We start from the raw sequence: 19015 nt of genomic DNA, 5'->3' as shown, positions 1-19015 counted from the left end.
TTGCTTGTCGAGGTGGAAGTTGGAAATTCAGCCTCCTTCACCCATGTTTTGAGATTGGAGATGGAGCAGAACCAGCTGCATTCTCATTTTCCTCTTTGTGTTTTTGCAGTGTCTCCGAAAATCATTGAAATCTCTTCTGACATCTCCATCAACGAGGGTGGCAATGTCAGCCTCACCTGCATAGCCACGGGCAGGCCAGATCCAACAATCACCTGGAGACACATCTCACCCAAAGGTAAGAGCTGAACATTACCCAAAATATTCTGGGAAGGACACAGTGCTGGTCACGAGTTACTGGGGAGGTGTTGCTGGCTGGTTCATGTGGCACTTGACCTGCCAAGAGAAGGTGCTTTGCACCCAAAAGATGTGACTTGATGAAGAAGCTGATAACTCTGGTGGAGAAACATCTGACTTGGTGGTCTGGGAGAGGAGATGATGGTTTTACTGGTGTGGAGGATGTGGCAGTAGGTACCAGATTGGGATTGCTGAGTTTAGGGATTGTCTGGCCCTATTTTGAAAAGTTTTCAGTGAATTCTCCCATGTTCATTTAAAGAAGGACTATAAATAGTGCAAATGAGCAGGGAAAGACACAGAGAATTAATTGGTGGCCTTGTTAACTGGTAAGCAAACATGAGCAGAACTGTGTGGGTGTGCCTGCTGGGACACAACTTCCCACACATCCCTGTTCAGGAGCATCTGATTTCAAAACCCTTTTGCAGCTGTTTTTTTGGCATTTGTTCTGCATTTCGCTGACCTGTTTATTCCCAGTGGCCCTGATGTTCTCACTGCTGAGCTGAGCTGAGATCTGGGGGCTTTGGGTGGGATGAGCCATCGAGCCAAAGGGGAATTCTGCTCCCATCTAAACACTTTGGTTTAGCCTCAGTCATTTTTCCCCCCATTTGTACCCATTTTGTTGTCCCAGACAAGTGCCTCGGGCTCTCCTTGGGGACACCCAGGCCCAGGAGACAATGCAGTGGCTGCAGTGATGGATGGTGCTGTGTCTGCTCTCTCTGGTCAGCTGCCTGATGGTGGCTGCAGTGACTCAGTGCAGCTCCATTGATTTTTTGCTATTTGTCTGCTCTGTAGCAAACTGCTGGGCCAGATCCATCACTCTCCTTAGCCCAGGCAGAGGGTGAGCTGAGTTGGCAGCATTTCAGCCTGTTCCTTGGGCAGGAGCCTCTGGAAGGACCATTTCCCCAGTGCATGTGTTGGCTTGTGCACCTTAGGTGGTCGTGCCTCCAAGAGTACTCGAGTCCTGTGTCCAGTTCTGGGCCCCTCAGCTCAGGAAGGAGATTGAGGTGCTGGAGCAGGTCCAGAGAAGAGCAAGGAGGCTGTGAAGGGATCCAGCACAAGTCCTGTGAGGAAGGGCTGAGGGAGCTGGGGGTGTTGAGGCTGGAGAAGAGGAGGCTCAGGGGAGACCTCATCACTCTCTCCAACTCCCTGAAAGGAGGTTGGAGCCAGGGGGGGGGTTGGGCTCTTTTCCCAGGCAACTCTCAGCAAGACAAGAGGGCACAAGAGGTCTCAAGTTGTGCCAGTGGAGGTTTAGGTTGGACATGAGAAAGAATTCTTTGCAGAGAGGGTGCTCAGGCATTGGAATGGGCTGCCCAGGGAAGGGGTGGATTCTCCATCCCTGGAGATATTTCAAAAGAGCCTGGATGTGGCACTCAGTGCCATGGGCTGGGAACCATGGGGGGAGTGGATCAAGGGTTGGACTTGATGAGCTCTGAGGTCCCTTCCAACCCAGCCCATTCTAGGATTCTATGATTCTAAGAGGGTGGTTTTTGGTTGGGGTCTGTGTGTGGATGGGTGATGAAATACAGGGTGCAGATCCATGTGCTCCTCTCTGTCCCTAAGCATCTGGCCATGGCATTGAAGTCACTGTCACTGTCTCTGTCACCATCAGGTGGCATTTATGGTTGAGGCAGCCTGTCTGCTTCCACCTCAAAGCCTTTTCCTTTCTTCTCTCCCCCTTGTCTGCCCTGGCAATGGGAGTTCCTCTCACTCAGCCTCCTTGCTGCCCATTTTTCTCGTGCATCTTGTTCTACCTCCAGACCCACTCTCCTTCCCAGATCCCCTCCTGATCCCCAGGATCCTCCTCTCCCTCTCCCATGCCTCTCTCTGCCATCTCCCAGTCATTATCCATGCTCCCCTGTCCAGGCTCCTGCCTTACCATGCTTCTGCCTTGCATGGGGGCTGTTTTCCCTCTTTGCTGCCATCCAGCAGATTTCTTTCCCCAGGGAATCTTTACCTGTGCTTGAACCAGATGTTTCCATTTTCCTTAGGATTTAGCTGCTATGGAAACTGAGGATGCACCAGGAGAGGAAGAGTGAGCTAATCAGAAATTACCTGTGGTGCTGCATAATTTGCAGCAGCAGCTCTTGCCCAATTTTGGCCATGATTAGGCATTCTGCTTTCAAAACTCCAAGGGAACAAATGTTCCCAGAGGTTGACTTGAGTTTCACCTCCTGCTGATGGAGGCTGCTGAGCCCAGGGGTGGCCCCAGACAGCATCAGTGGTCACCCATCCTCTCTTTCTCTCTTTGGGTGTGCCAGACCACCAAGGGAAAGCTCAACTTCTCCTTTTGCATTCAGCACACATAAGAGGGATGAGGGCTGGAAGTGTGGGGACTGAAACAAGAGCCAAGTGTCCCTTTCCTGAGTAGGGTATCTCCTCATTTGAGAAGCCAGGAGCAAAGAGGGACCCTGCTCCCAGCTGCCTCAGCCCTGGGGAGGTTTCGTGCCAACCACCTCCTGTTCCTTTTCACTGCCTTTCTCTGGAGTGGTGGAGAAAAAGGAATGGAGGAGAATTGGGAGAACTGGTGAAGGGAAAAGGTGGTGCATAATTGAAGGGTTTACGTAGCAGATGGGTAAGAGGCTCTCCCTGGTGTCACTGGGGAGGGGGTTTTTTTGCACCAGGCACGGACAGAGCAGAGCTGCAGGAGCTGCTCCCCGTGCTTATGCCCACGAGGGCTTCTCTGTGCAAAGGCACTTCACAGACTTTATTATTTCATTGGCAGCTTTAAGCCTCCTGTGTGGCTCTTGGTGGGAAATGGAGCAAATAAGAGTGTTTGCTCACTGGGGGAACGTGCAGTTGTGTCCTCCAGAGGACTGACACCGAGAGCATCCCAGCTCTGATCCCACTCAAGATCCTTTTCCAGCCCTCTCCACTGTTTTCTTTCCTGTGTGTAGCTCTGGAGCAGTGTGGTGTTGGTTTAGAGGCTTGGTCTGGTAAGCTCTGCTGAATTTTCACCTCTGCAGTCACTGCCATGTTATGGGAACCATTGAACCTGGTTTTGAGGCTCTATTTGGTTTGAGGGCTGGAAGAGCTGCCCAGAGCCAGGAGGAGGAGGAGAGCTGAGTGAACCTGAGCAAGTTTTCTGCTAGATTTATAGGAGTGCTGGCCCTGCCAGTGCCTCCATCGCTGCTTGGAGCCTTGCTCCATGCCTGACCCTCCCTTTGCCCATCCTCATCCTCCTGCAGCAAGCAAAACCAGGATGCTGGCTCTGGAGAAGGGTGAGCCCACAGCCAGTCCAAACAAGATGTGTCACAGCCCATCTTCTGTCCCTCTGCCTCACCCCTCTCTGTCTTGTCTTATTTCTTCTCCCAGTAGCACAGCTCTGGCAGCTCTGGCTCATGCAGCTCTGGCATGCCATGGGCTGGCTCCATCCCTCTGGGCACCCCTGTGGTGCCAAGACCATCAGGGTGGCAGTCAGGAGAGACACATCCTCAGCAGGGTGCAGGGAGGGAGGAGGGCAAAGAGGCAGAGAAGGATCCAAGATGAAGATGTCCCTGCTTACTGCAGGGGGGTGGACTGGATGACCTTTAAAGGTCCCTTCCAACCTGAACCGTTCTGATTCTAGGTAGATCACCACAGTCAGGATATAACACCCAGCATGAAGGCAGCAACATCTTTCCAAAGGTGTAGGTTGTTCAGGGGACTTGGACACTGGGGTCTGACAGTCAGAGCTGTGTGTGTGCCCACCCACATTCCTATTTACACCCAGAGGTGCTGAGCATCTGTTTCAAAGCCTTTGGATGCGTTCCAGTCCCCAGCTTCACCGATGCCATCTGTAAACTGCTGAGAGGTCTTCTAGGTAATAGCCTGGCTTTGGTCACTCAGGTGTTTCCATAGTTACTGGGCTCCTTATTTATTTTTGGGGGGTAACTCAAATGTTGTCATGGCGATGGCAACATTCTCAGCCTGGTTTTTCATCTCCCAGCGGACGAGGGCTGGAATTTCTTGGCTAGGAAAAAGTGTGGTTGTCCTCCTGTGGTGGGGTGAAAGACACCAGGGAAAGGTGTGAAAACTACTTGTGTGCACACAGACACCTTCACTGGCACATCTGCCTGGCTGACACCCATCTGCCACGCAGGGACAGAGCCAGAGTCTGTGTCCAAGTCGTCATCCCTAACGACCCCTTGATGGACTTTTCTGCCACGGTTTTATCTAATTGCTTTTTGATTATTGCTGTAGTATGATGGATTCCGGTGAAAGGCTTAAGGCAGTGGCTGCCAGGCTAGGAAAACATTATGGTTTGGCTTGATGGTGTATTTACTTGTAAGAGGTCTGATCAAGAGGTCTTTATAGCAGGAATCCCTCATTAATCTCAGGATTAGGCTCGGCACTGTAAGCTCAATCCTGTGCAGAGCCAGAGTCCTCAGTTTAGCCCGAGCTGGGATGTGTGGGGCAGGTTCTGCCTGGGTGCTTGGCAAAGCAGAGGTACAAGGGGAGATGCTCAGAGGGTGCCAGTGTTGCTATGGCCCAGATGCCCTCAGCAACCAGCCCGTTTAACCTCCCCAGCCCTCAGTGTATTCCCTGGAAAAGGAACAGCAGCAATCCCCCGTCTCACAGGGCCGGTGGGAGGATAAATACATTCAAGACATGAGGCACTCAAACACAGCAGTAATCACAGCTCATATGTGCACTTAAGATAGATGAGACACGGTGGCCTAATGTGGCAGAGGTCTCCTGAGATTATCTGTCTATACATCAGCAGCAAACCAGCGAGGGGACTCTGGGAGAAGTCCAGGATATTTGGATCTATTGATTCTCTCTGCCTTTTGGCAGGGCGTAAAACAAGAGGACAAGAGACTGGAAAATTATCCAGCTTGAAGAGTTGCTTGTGCCTGAGAAGGGGCCTCGTCCTCCCCTCTCAGAGGTTTGTCCCTTAAGCACATTGTTTTCTGTCCTTCATCCTTCCAGGATTCTTTCTGGACAGGAGGCAGGGGATATTTGTAAGTTGGACATCAGAACTGGAGCCCAGCTGGGAGGCACCAGGAGAAAGAGGATCCACTCAGGTGAAAAAAAACTCTCTGTCCAGTTTTGTGCTGTCCTGTCCCTTGCAGTGATCAGCTCAGTGTCCCAGAACATTGCTCCCTGCCTCAAGTCACCTCCTTAACTTTAGACCAGAGATTAGTGCTCTCTGCTGGTCCTTTCAACAGGGAAATCCCTCTTGGAGTGAGCAGATGGCTTGTGTAAGGCTGCTCCTGTGTTCGTCCTGGGTCTTGTGTTTCTCCACCATCTTTTGTCTCCTGATTAGGGTCCAGGTGGTTTTGGAGTAGGCCAAGTACCCACTTAACCTCTCTTCTTGTTTAGACATCAAGAAGGGGCTGCGTTCGTTGCCTTGGGCTGAGCACATACAAAAGAGCCAAGCAAAGCTTGTAGGTCCTTGCAGAAATGAAAGGGGTTGGAGCACCTCTTGAGGAAGCAGGACCAGAGATGTCGTGTGAGCCAACACACGTGGGGTCCTACCATGGCTGTAGGATGTTTCTCAGAGCTGCACGTTGGGTTGGGGAGGTGGCAGTGCCATACCTGATGTCCCACCCCACTTCACTGCGTGCTTTCCCCGGGTCTCGTGGTGGCCAAGAGTCTCTCACCCAACCCCGTTTGGTGGCCAAGCACCTCATCCTTCTTCCAGGAGGCAGTTGTAGGCCTGGGCTCCAGCTAAATTAACTGAAGCATTTCAACCAGCTCCAATCCTGTCGGCAGCTCAACCGTCCCCTTGTTTACTGTTGAAATAATTACTGCTTTGCCATAATATTAGCTCTGAGCCGTGACTCCATTACCATTATCGCCGGAATATTACCCATTTATTATCTCCCAGCAACCCTGGAAGATGAACACTAGGCTTCAGAGACCAATTGTTTTACAACAGACAGGATCTTGGTGTGCATTGTTTAATGAGGTAAACTACATTATCGCTGGCATTAATTTGGCTGCTGGTGTGCTCCACTAAATCATTGTTAACCTGTAAATCCGCCACTGGTTTTGATGGGTGCTTCATCAGCACAGGCTGGACAGATTGGCCAGGAGAGTGGTCACTGGTGATCCAACTCTGTTTGCATCACCTAGGGTGGAAATAAATAGGTTTTGGTGGTCTTGGAGAAGCAGGACTTGGAGATGGAGCCTGGTTTCACGTGTGGTCGTGGTGAAGGAGAAGCTGGCAGGTGGCATTGCCAGCATTGCTTGCAAAGCATGTGGACTTGTGCCACAACCAGAAATGGAATCCTGCCAGGAGCAAGGTGAATATTGAGCCCCTTGAGTGCCAGCAGCTTTTCCAGTGGGTCCCATGGGAGCAGGGTCTGGCTCAGCAGGAGCCAGCAGCATTTTGGGTTCTGTTCCACCAGGAGGTTAGCATGCCAGCAAGCTCCCCAAGGATGTGGTCACAGCACCTGAATTCAAGAAGCACTTGGATGATGCTCTCAGGCCCATGGTGGGACCCTGGGGGTGCCCTACACAGGGGCAGGAGTTGGACTTGAGGATCCTGATGGGTCCCTTCCAACTCAGCAGATTCTGTGATTCTTTGTGTGAAGTGCTGGGCTGTGGGCAGCTCCTTTAGCATTTCCCTTCTCCTGATATGCCCTGTTTCCTCCTATTTTGGAAAGCAACGGGAGATGATGTACTTGCACACACATATATATGTATAAAAGTAAGATTTTTGATTCCCTGCGTGGTGGAAACAAACTCTCAGAGCTGATTTGTTTGCATATTTGGCACAGCTGCCTTTAAAATATGCATCTTGGTACCAAAATAACAAGACCCCTACTAGCTACAAATGAGGCAATGTCTTTTCCTTAAGGAGGAGAAGGAAAAAAAAAAAAAAAAAAAACCACACCAAAAAAACAACAACAAACCCTCTCTGTGCTTCAGCATATTCCCAGAACACAGCTTTGCAATGTCACACTTTCCCTCCTTGCCAGAGGCAGAATGTGCTTGACTCCTTATCTGGGGAAGGAGGGTGGGCTGGGGGCTCTTGGGGAGCAGCAGTGCTGCTGGGTGCTGCCTGACTTGGGGGGCAAAGCAGGCAGCTCTGCCTGCACCCCTTCCTGTTACCCTTCTGCTCATCCCCTTGCTTCCTGGGGGATCCCTTTTCCTGCAGGGGGAAAGAGGAGCCACGGGGTTGCAAACCTCATCAGTGTGCTGCCAATGAGGAGCTGGGCACCTCATGCAAAGTGCTTATTAATAAGAATATCAGAGGTTTATTTTTCTGGCTGCCAAGCTGACATTTGCATGACAATCCCAGCAGCAGAGGGACCTGGTTAGGAGATGGTGATTTTTCACCCCTCCCCAGCAGCATCCCACTGCACCAGTGGCTCTTCTCCATCCTCTGCTCACTGCGGGAAGGAAGGGGGATGTTGGTTCTTCCTCTGGTGTGGTGGGACAAGGTAGACAAAGCCCGACATGCTGCCAGTGTCAGTTTGCTGCCTTTTCCATCTTTTCTTTAGGAAATGTGTGGCTTTGTGTCAGCCACCCGCTCCCTGCCTGGGACTCGCCTTTCATTCAGCTGGCGTGGGGGTAGAGCAAGGGACGGGAGTGTCTGCGACTGGAGAGATCTCCACACAAATTAAAACCTTTTATCAGCCCCTAATAGCTGTGCGAACTAATTATATTTTGGGGCAAACTTTGCCAGAGACTCCCCCGAGGTATTATTATAAAAAAAACGTGAGCTGGGGAAACGCGTCCCCATTCTGTCAACACCGGGTCGCTTCAGCTATAGAAAACTCAGCTCCTGCTCAGTTTAGCTCCTGTGATGTGCTTCCCATAAGCTGCTGCGGGTGCTTTTGGGGAAGAAAGATCCCCCTTGGGCTGCCCCACATGTGGGCCAGCACTGCTGAGCCGAGGGCAGGGCTGGGGGTGAGGAAATTGCACTGAAATATCCATTTGGCCAAGCTGTCTGCAGCCACTGGCACGTCTGAGGGTGCACGATGGGGCAGTTCCATCCCATAGGGACAGGATGGTGTCAGGAGGTGTGGGAAGGATTCCCAGAGAGGTGCTGGAGGTGTTAAGACTGCAGGAAGTGGGTGCTGGGAATGAGCAGCACAAGGAAGAAGCACGAGGTTGAGTGTGGATGGTTTTCCTGATGCTGACACTTTGCTGGGTGGGGCTTCTGGTGGCAGTGGAGCTGACTTCCCCAAAATTTGGGATTTTTTTTTTTTTTTTTTTTTTCCTGGTATTGACATTTTCTTCCTTTTTTCCTCCATTTTTTCTTCCTTTTTTCCTCCATTTTTTCTTCCTTTTTTCCTCCATTTTTTCTTCCTTTTTTCCTCCATTTTTTCTTCCTTTTTTCCTCCATTTTTTCTTCCTTTTTTTCCTCCATTTTTTCTTCCTTTTTTCCTCCATTTTTTCTTCCTTTTTTTCCTCCATTTTTTCTTCCTTTTTTTCCTCCATTTTTTCTTCCTTTTTTTCCTCCATTTTTTCCTCCTATTTTTTCTCTTCCTTTTTTCCTTCCTTTTGTTTCTCCTTTTTTCCTCCTTTTTTTTTTTTTTGATCCCTTTTTTTGGTCCTTTTTTTGTCCTTTTTCTCAGCTTCTTTTTTTCCTTCTTTTTCCTCCTTCACCCTTTCTTCCCTTGGGACACCTCCACTCACAGACCTCGCTCAGCACAGGGCCCCGAGGCCACAGACATCCCTGTGTTCACCTACCCTCACACTCCATTGGCTTTTTTGGGTTTTTTTTTCCCTTTGAGCTCAACTCCTGCCCTTGGGAAGCTTTGTCCCACGGGGAAGGAGTTTTTTACCCCCTGTCACTTTGCCTCTGCTGTATCCTTGGTGCAGATTCCAGCTAATGGGGTGGAGCTAGGGCGAGCGCTTTCTATTAATGGAGCAGAATATAAACAGAATAAAGTCTTCATTTCCCAGGCTGTGATTTCATTATTAATATACTTTACAGTTCACAGGGTGTTCGTTTGCTTCCGTGTTTTCTCAGCTGGCGTGCTCCGCAGCACCGAGTGAGAAGAGTCATAAAATTTCCATTTCCAGTTGAATGTGCGTCCAATTCGCCGTGAAATGTTTCTCTCTGTCGTGAATATTAAGTGGCTGAAGGGTTGGGAGCCCTGGGACGAGGCAGGGTGGGGTTGCCAAGCCCCTCTCAGCATCCCAGGGGAGGTGTGGGTGCAGGGCAGGAAAGGTGGCGAAGAGAGGGGTAGGGAGTGAGTGGTGGGAGAGGGGAAGAAGGGGAGGAGAGGAAAAAAAATGGTAGAAAATACACCGTGGGGAAAGGGAAAAAAGTTGGGGATTTGCTGCAAAGTGAAGGATGCTCCGATGGAGCAGACCTGTGCTCCACATCCCTGTCTCACTGGGCAGGGAGGATGTTGCAGCAGTTTGTTTGTACCTCAGTTATCAGTGTCCCTGCTTCCCCTGGCCTGAGCACAGGTAGAAAAGAGATTTCCTTGTCTCTGGCCAGGATGCAAAAAGCTGCTGTGAAACATCCTGATGAGCAGGAGCTGCTGGGCTGCCCTGAGCCCAGCTGAGCAGCAGCAGAGAATCACCCCAGGGGTGTAAATACCATTGCACATGCAAAAAAACAGGAGTTTGTCACATGAACTGAGGGGGACACACGATGGTGTTCTGCTCCTGGCTACGTGGCCTGCAGGAAAAGCAGAGAGATTTGTGGCTTGAGTGCAGTTTTTGATAGTTTGTAGCACACTAAAGGGTCGCTGCAGGGCAAGGCAGCAGGAATTTGGGTGGCCAAGCTCATCCCAGTGCAAGGGACCAGGTGGCACGGGCAGCCAGCACATCTGGCAGCACATCTGGCACGTGGCCACAGCTGGAGGAAATGCACCCCAGTCACCCCTCCCCTGCCCACCACCCCCTCCTTGCAACAATGAGGGGGGTCGAGGTGTCACTGCCAGGGAAAAGGGACAAAAAGCCAAATCCCAGTGATGTACCCAGCCCAGGGGGATAACTCAGGTGCTGCCCAGAGCTGACAGCACCGTTTACCTTCTGAGTTCTTGCTCAAATGTCTTCAGCCACAGCATTCCTCACTGCAAGGGAAAAAAATGCCTCTTCCTTTCCTATCTTCTTTCGCTCAAGTCAAGATAATAATAGTCTTTTTCTGATCCCCTGAACTTTCCCATCTGCTTGGTAAAACAATGGCAATTCTTTTTCCTCCTGGTCTTTCTCTCCATCTTCCTGTCTTTTATTTTTATCCTCCTACAGTATAATTTAAAGCCAGAGCAACGCTATAGCCTCTGGGTTTTTCCCCTTCCTGCTCTTCTTTAAAATGGCTTTTCCCTGGCAGAGCAATGCCTCTCACTGCCCTGCCAGCACCCATAGTGGGGCCAAGACCTTCACAGGAGGCCTGGAGCAGGGATGATGGGCTTGAGCAAGGCCTCACCCCATTGTCCTGTCCCCCTCCTTCCAGTCTCTTTGGACCAGTATCACCCATCCCTGCAATCATGGCACAGCTCCTCTCTCCCCATCTTCCCTTTCTGGCCTCAGAGCATCCTCACCAAGCACACCCCCTCTCTTATCCCCCCCCCCCCCCAAGCTGTGCATTTCCCTGGCTGCTCACAATAAGCTGCAATATCACGAATGATCCTGCAGAAATGGAGACATCAGTGCCATAAAACACGAGGGACAGAGCAAGGCCACTGGGCTGGAAAATAGCGTGTCGGAAAAAATAAAGATGGACTAAAGATGATGGAGAGGCAGTGGTGAGCTTCACCCTGCCACGATTCCAATGGCTCCGGGGGGGTGAAGAGGGGTCAGGGAGTCCCAGAGGAGGAGAAATTTCCTGCGTTTGCAGAAATCCACAGCAGCAACGGTGTCCGGGCTCTCTGCGAGCCCCATACAGGGATATGCAAGGAGAAGGGAAAGTTTCCCAAATCCCTATGACTTCTTGCCAGCCCTGGGGATGGATTTATCCGGCACTTGATGCTTATTTTTTGCCTCTAATGCCATTATGCCACTTGCTTCCCATTCTAGGGATATTTTCTTAATGCGGCTGAACTGCAGCTTAGCTGAGGTTACAGCTGTTTAACGCCTTGGCTCGCAATTGCTTCTTAAGCTTGTCCTGCAGAGAAAGCCTTGGGGTTGAAATCCACAGCCAGAGGGACCCTACGGCCAAGCAGCCAATTTTCAGGCAAATCCAGAGGAAAACAGGGCTCCTGGAGCTGGGCTGGGGATGCTCTCTCCAGCCGGTGTGAGGCTGGGAGGGAATGCGGTGGATCTGGCCCCCACCTCCCAGCTGGGTTTTTTTCTGGGGGAGGCTTTGTAAAAGTTCTATAAATAGCAGGCAGGAGCACCTCATTTCTCAGTGTTCTCTCTCCTCTCCAAACCTTGTGCCACCGTGGTTTCTCCTAGAGACAGGAAGAAAGCTGCTAGAAGTGGGACGTGCTCCAGGAGAGCCGCGTTGCGCCAGGATTTCCTCCCGCAAACAGGATGTTTGTGTTTGTCTGAGTGGTTTTCTCCAGCAGCATCTGTCACTTTCCAACGTCTCGGTGTCGTTGCAGCAAATAATTTACACACTACCCACTGTACCCCCATCTGCCAGGCAGCCCCTCTGCCTGTACAGGGCCCTACCTTGCTGCCTCTCCAAAAAAACTCAGGGGCAGAGGCGGCGAGCCAAACAAGAGGCCAAATTAAATCAAAAGCACAGCTCCGGCACCCAGGGGGGAAATGTACATCAGCTTTGACTTATTGCACAGCTCACACTTACAAGAGGGAAGCAGTGCCTTTTGTCACTGCAAGGGGCCATGAAAAATGAATTAGGGCCACTGCTGGGAGAGGGCACGCAGGAGAATCTTTCATTCTGGCGACGCCGTCCTCTCTCACCTTGCGAGTGGCAACAGGGAAAGAAGAAAAAAAAATGCAGGGAGGAAGGAGGAGTGGGGAAAGAAAAGAGGGAGGACTTCTTGTTGGGTGGCTGTAGGCAGGGGAGGAGGAGCAGCTTGGGTGTTTGAGCAGTCAAGGTGGAGCTGCCCGGAGATGCTGGTTCAGCAGGAACTCTCTGGAAAGGGTTTGGCTCTGTGAGAATCTCAATATTTGGGTTTCCTGTGCCTTTTGCACGTGTTCCTGCAGGGAGGTAGAAAAGCTGCATGGGAAGAGTATCCGTGTGGGCTGCAACCTCTGCCAAACCTTTCCTACGGGAGTATCCATCCCTCCTGGTGCCACCACAAGGGCCACCACCTTGTCCTCCAAGCAGGTGGACCCTGAGGGCAGTGGTGGCCCTACCCCCATCTTTGCTACAGGTGTGACCCCACTTGGGTGCTTTGTGAACCACAGCCATTGCTTACTTGCTCTGAGGGGGTGACACATGCTGTCCAGACCTTTTCCTGCTGCTCAGCACCCTTACCAGGACCCCAGGGGGAGGCAGGGTCTGGGAGAGGCTGAGGACAATCAGTGCTGGTTTGCTGAGGAGGAGCTGGAGGAAGCACCATGCACCAGATTAAAAGGTTTCATTCTTGATTCGCCTCGTTTGCTCTTGAGTTAGAGCCACCTTCAAGGGTGGTTGGTCCCCAAGTTGTTTTGTTTCTTTAAATATTAATTTCCATAATCCTTTTATTTCCCAAGGAACTATTTCTTGCAAACAAAAGGTTTAACATTCCTCTTTTATTCCCGGGAACAAATAAGTTGTCTGAGGCACGCAAACATCCCGGCAGCAGCCGTCTGATGGCCAGGAACTGCCTTGAAATACAAATTGCAGAACACATGGGATGGGGAGAAGCATCCCTGAGGATCCCAGGGATGCTGGCAGCATCTCCCCAGGGATGTTTAGCCAGAGAGGAGGGGGCAGCGTGGCTGGAAGGCACCGGGAAGCCCCTGTGCGGCCTGGGATCCCGATCCTTTTGCGTGGAGGTCTTGATGATGTTCCTTTTGGAGATGGGGAGATTTGAGAGCTGGAGGCCAGGAAGCACAATAGAAGACAGACTGCTTGTACCTCATTGTCTGGAGAATAGATGGGCTGCAGGCTCCCAGAGAATAGGAGCTGCCACTCAGGCAGCTTTAATAGAACAGGCGGCAGATAGATTTCAATAAAAGAAATGAGTATAAATATTGTTAGGGGAGAAGAGAGAAAAAGTGGAAAAAAAAGATCTGGTTTGATGAGTCACAGTGGGAAACTTTCAAGGACTTTTAAGCTAAAAAAACTCTCCACAATGGTGCTATAATGGGAGGCTCGACCGAGTCTGCCAGCAAGGGGAGCAGACTGGGCAGGGGTCCCCACTGGGGGGTTGCATTCAAGGGCTGGCCCTGGACACAGGGCATGGTGGTGAGGGGATGGTGGAATTGGGTCATGGGTTTGCTCTTTGTGGTTGGCCTTGGCTGTCTGTGGTTTGGATGGTGAATACAGGCTGGGAATACAGGCTGAGCAAGCAGGCCATGTGGTGGCATCTGGAGGGTCTCTGCCAGCTATGTGTCCTAGTGACTAGTGGGCTGTGTGGCAAGTGACCATTTATTAGCTAAAAATTTCAGTTCTAGGATTAGTTGTAGGACCAAAGCCCCAGGTTCCTCCAGTGTGCACCAGGGAACAGGAAAACTGGTAGTAAAAGTTCTGCTGAATCTATTTAAATGAAGGGCATAAAGAAGAAGAGGATGTTCCCCCTCTCTTTGGTGGCATCTGGAGGGTCCCAGTGAGTAGTGGTCAGTGTGGCAAGTGACCATTTACCAGATAAAAATTTCAGTTGTTCTAGGAATAGTTGTAGGAGGAAAGTCCCAGGTTCCTCCAGAGTGCACCAGGGAATGGGAAAACTGGTAGTAAAAGTTCTGCTGAATCTATTTATATGAAGGGCATGAAGAAGAAAAAGAAGAGGATGTTCCCCATCTCTTTGGTGTTATCTCTAGGGTCTCTGCCCTACTCACTGTGTCCCAGTGAGTAGTGGTCAGTGTGGCAAGTGACCATTTATTAGCTAAAAATTTCAGTTGTTCTAGGATTAGTTGTAGGACCAAAGCCCCAGGTTCCTCCAGTGTGCACCAGGGAACAGGAAAACTGGTAGTGAAAGTTCTACTGAATCTATTTAAATGAACAAGAAGAAGAAGAGGATGTTCCCCATCTCTTTGGTGGCATCTGGAGGGTCTCTGCCAGCTGTGTGTCCCAGTGACTAGTGGGATATGTGGCAAGTGACCATTTACCAGATAAAAATTTCAGTTGTTCTAGGAATAGTTGTAGGAGGAAAGCCCCAGGTTCCTCCAGTGTGCACCAGGGAACAGGAAAACTGGTAGTAAAAGTCCTGCTGAATCTATTTAAATGAACAAGAAGAGGATGTTCCCCCTCTCTTTGGTGGCATCTGGAGGGTCCCAGTGAGTAGTGGTCAGTATGGCAAGTGACCATTTATTAGCTAAAAATTTCAGTTGTTCTAGGATTAGTTGTAGGACCAAAGCCCCAGGTTCCTCCAGTGTGCACCAGGGAACAGGAAAACTGGTAGTGAAAGTTCTGCTGAATCTATTTAAAGGAACAAGAAGAAGAAGAGGATGTTCCCCCTCTCTTTGGTGGCACAGCTGGTGACAGTCATCACCCCTGGGGTGTGGGGATGAGGAGGGATGCCAGGCTGCAGCAGCCCTCAGCACAAAAGCCTGGCAGGGAAAGCAGCATCCCCTGGGGCATCACACAATGTCAGGCCATGGAAGCAGGGTAATTAACGTGGGAAATGATGTAAGAGGAGACTTTTCTTCTTTTGTTGCCAAGAAACTTCAAAGAAAGAGAGACTTGGCCCCATGTAAGCATGATGCAGTCTTTGATACAGTGTGTTTCTGGGGTTGCAGTCCTGAAGGCTTGTGAAAAATGAATCATAAAATCATTCTGGTTGGAAAATACCTTTAAGATCATGCAGTCCAACCATGCCCCCAGCACTGCCAAGCCCACCACTACCCCTTGTCCCTCAGCACCACATCTCCAGGGTTTTGAAACCCTTTTAAAGATGGGGACTCCACCTCTGCCCTGGGCAGCCTGGGCCTGACAAACTTTTTTGGGAAGAAATTATTCTTAATATTCAATCTAAACCTCCTCTGGCCCAACTTGAGGCCATTTCCTCGTGCTCTGTCACTTGTTACTTGTAAGAAGAGGAGGTTCATAGCCCTTCTTCTGAAGGGAATCACTTCTCTTGGGGGGGGTCACAGAGGGAGTTGGGCTGGAGCCTGTGGTACAGGGATGTAACATTCACAGGAGGAGGAGAGGAGTGTGTTGTGCTGGCCTGGGTCGATAGGGTAATCTTAAAAAGATCATTTTTTAAATGATTGCTCTGGATGAGTTCCAACAGGTTAATTTCCCCCGATTTTTGCCTGCCAGAGTGTGGCAGCATCAAGCTGGCACCAGGGAGCTGGGAAGAGGGGGGTGCATGGAAGGCAAGCTGCCCTGGCTGGTGTCATTCACCTGATCAAAAGGGAAAGGGAATTTCTGAACTTTGTGTTAATTGAGCAGTCAGCAGGGGATAATACTGATTAATAAGAAGTGAAGCAAGAGGTTCCAGAGGATTTGAGCAGGGGGTGTGCTGGAGGCAGCTTTAGCTCTTCCATACCCTTCTCATCAGGGTTGTTCTGCCTGCTTTGTGAGCCAGGTTTGGGATAATTCCTTCCCCTGCCCACCAGGAGCCAAACATCCAGGTGATGCTCTTAAATCACCCATCCTCTGCTTCACCACCCAGTGCAGGAGAGGTGCAGCAGATCTCAGGCACCATCAAGTCCCTCTTACTCCCTCTGTGCATCTCACTTATTTACTCTAAAGGTTTTTAGGGTGGCCAGCAGTACCACATCAGGGTGAGGTTTGAAATCTATGGCTCTCACTTTTGGCACGTCACTTGGAGCTGGGAGTCTGCACAATGTTAATTTTTATTGCCAGAAGTAGCCATAAATTGATAGCTCTGAATTGCTGTAGGGACTGTAATTAACTAGTTACTATTTCACCTCCAAAAGGAGCAATGTTTCATGCTCTTACTTTTACTTATCTGGAATCAGTTGCTGTCAACATCCGCTGAAGCCCGTATAAAGATTTATAGACCTTGGAGGTAAATATTGACTAATGGGCAGCTTGGCTTAATGTTCACCTTGAAGGACAATAAATTGTGCTATTGATTGAAGCGAGATGTCGATATCTGCATTGTTGTAAACATTTTAATAAAATTATCTCCATAAAATATTCTGCTTCGGCCAGGCCCACCTGGTTGGATCAGTGCCCGGTGTCCCCTCTGAACCAGCTCCAGGACTTTGGGTGTCTGGAGGTCAAACCTGGAGAGTTTCACGAGGTTCATGGTCCTCAGCACGGTGAAAAAAAAATCAGTGGTGGTAGCTTGGTGCACCAGAGGGTGCTGGCAGGGCACCACGAAGCTTTTTTAGCAGCATCTTGGGTAGTGTTCAGCCAGGGAAAGCCCTGAGGGTTGTGTCTTAGATACCTGCAAGAGGGAGCCAGGGGACAGTGGCATGTAATTAATTTGGGGAACATGTGTTGTCTTTCTGGTGAGTTATTATCTTGTCAGAGGCTCAATGGAAGCAAACGGGTGGGAGGAGGCAGAAGGGAGACGAGTCAGGTTGGGAAAATGAGAGGAAGCAAGGGATGGAGAAAGGCAAGGAGAGGGGAATATGGATTCCTGAGGCATCCGCCCTTTGTGCTTGTGCTTCCCCTTCTCCAGGGTGTTTTATGGAGCTGCAGAGCTGCAGGTCTGGCAGAGCAAGTCCTAAATAAATAGTACATGGTGGTCTGTGCACAGGCTCCTGCTTGCTGAGCAGGTGGATCCAGGCTCTGGTTTTCCATCTCTCCAGCTCACACTGGGTTAGTTCATCATCCTTGGCTGATGAGCAAGGATTATGTTTTTGCCTAGTCCGTGGTGCTTCCATTTCTGGCCTGTATTATATTATTAGTATTAATAATAGTAATGATGGGTGCTGGCTGTGCTGGCTTTCTAGCTCCTGAGGAGACGAGAGAGCTCTCCCATTAATTCCAGCAATATTTCAGCTCCTGATTGTGCTCAAGCAGAGATAGTTGTAAAAAGTTCCTACTATCAATTCAGGCAGAGCAGGGCTGGTACCATCCTAGGAGGAGCTCCTGGAGCCCTGGGCCAGCCTTGCCCTGAGCATCCCTGAGCTCTGGTTGCTTTTGGAGGCAAAGACCAAGGCAGTTGGGTTCCCTTCACTTTGCTCTCACTTTGCTCAAGCCTTGGGTGAGCAATGAGAGCAATCCCACAGTGAGACAAAAATCCTTATCCAAAACCTGAGCTAGGACTTGCCTCACTCCAAGTCCAGGGGAGCTGCACTTCACCCAAAGCAGCATCTGTGTCCCAGTACAGTCCAGTAAGCAGATAAATGTCCCTCCCACACCCTGAGAGGTCCCCAGCAGCCACGATGCCACCAGCACCCTGTTGTTTTCCATAACCAAGGTCTGCACTTTCACAGCTTGTGTTTGCTTAACCCCAGCCCTACTCCTTCCATCCCCTCCATTTATTTTTCCCTTCCTGGCAGTCACTAATGAATGAGATTTGTTCAACCATCAACAAGACTTCCCATTATAAATAGGCAAAACCACAGAGGCCAGGGAGTGAGCACTTCAGCAATTATTCTTGGTCCCTCTGGCTAACACGGGCACCAGCACGATCCGGCAGAGAAGTGGTTTTACAAATCCAGTTTTCCTGTAAAACTGGCACTAAGGAGGCAGGATCTGGCCAGGGCTTCTGCCAGGGACCATCTTCCTAATGCTGTCGTCATCTCTATCATGAGCATGAGTAATCCCAGACCAAGCTCAGGGCAAAAGCAGGCGTCAGCTCCACTCAGAGCCTCTTGTTTTGGGGCTCTGTGTGTCAGGGTCGATGGGCTGGAGCCAAAATCCTGGGGGTGCCAACACAAATCCCTGCCAGACCCCAAAACCCTGAAATCTTTGCTCTCTGCCTCTCACTCAGCCCACTACCACGCACGTATCTCCGAGTTCAGCCTTACAGTAGCACAGGGGAACCCTTCATCTCTCAATTTCCTGAGCTTTTTGCAGGTGAAGAGCTGACCCTCGCAGTTCCTTTAATGAAGTCTTTTGGTGGGTAATGAAATGCACTCGAGCTCCTTTGCTCCCACATCAAACCGGGGACGCACGCTACGGCTCGGCGACGGCGAGAGCTGATTCTTGCCACCTGTGAGCCAGCCAGGGAAGGGCTTTTGGTTAGTTAGGAAGCAGAGTGTTATCCGAGCCTTTGCACCAACTGGAGTCAGATTTGCTCACGAAGCATCTGAAGCCACCGGCTGTGTCGTTATTTTATCAGCAGGCAGCGCTATGCTACAGAGAAGCCGATTCTAGGTCAGCCGTAAAAGGGATGTGCTCCCCCCCCCTCCACCCCTCCACCTCCTTTTTTTTTTTTTTTTTTTTTTTTTTTTTTTTTTTTTTTCAGCTGCAGCCCTGCTAGATGTAACGCAGCAGTTTGTGGGACTCCAAAGGGTATTGATTTGGGGGGTAGCACTTTCACAGCTCAGCCTTAAGTTGTTCCACGTATGGATGAGCTCAGCAGGTTTTGACCGTGAGCTGCTCGGGTGGGAATCTTGGCACAGGGATGAGGGTGGACTTCAGAAGTTCATGCCAGAGAGTTGCATGGGAAATGTCATTTCAGCCCTTTCTGGGGCTGACAGCCCAGTTGGATCATCTTGGGACAGTGGGATGCACAGAGGGGTACACACTGGGTCCTCAGTTTGGCCGTCAAGCGTGCGATGCACCAAGTCCTGGGGTGTCTGGTGCAGGGCAGAGCCCAAGGGGGATTTTTTTAAGGCTGAGCATATTTTGCTGATAAGACCATCACTGGGGATTGCAGCAACAGGATCCAGAAATGGCGTGGGTGCT

General features: G+C 50.4%; 1 protein-coding gene across 7 annotated transcripts in view; it reads left to right on the top strand.

Moving 5' to 3' along the window:
* Positions 1-19015, top strand: part of LOC139807767 (protein CEPU-1) — a 334589-nt gene that overhangs the window by 306418 nt on the left and 9156 nt on the right. For all 7 annotated transcript variants that reach the window (XM_071769148.1, XM_071769146.1, XM_071769152.1 and 4 more), the window contains one exon: positions 110-235. In XM_071769148.1, the coding sequence (XP_071625249.1) occupies positions 110-235 (126 nt within the window). The remainder of the gene's footprint in view (positions 1-109; positions 236-19015) is intronic.

Source organism: Heliangelus exortis, chromosome 26 (assembly GCF_036169615.1).
Source record: "Heliangelus exortis chromosome 26, bHelExo1.hap1, whole genome shotgun sequence".
NCBI classification, from domain to species: Eukaryota; Metazoa; Chordata; class Aves; order Apodiformes; family Trochilidae; genus Heliangelus; species Heliangelus exortis.
The sequence above is the reverse complement of the archived record's forward strand: the minus strand, read 5'-3'. Positions and strand labels throughout refer to the sequence as shown.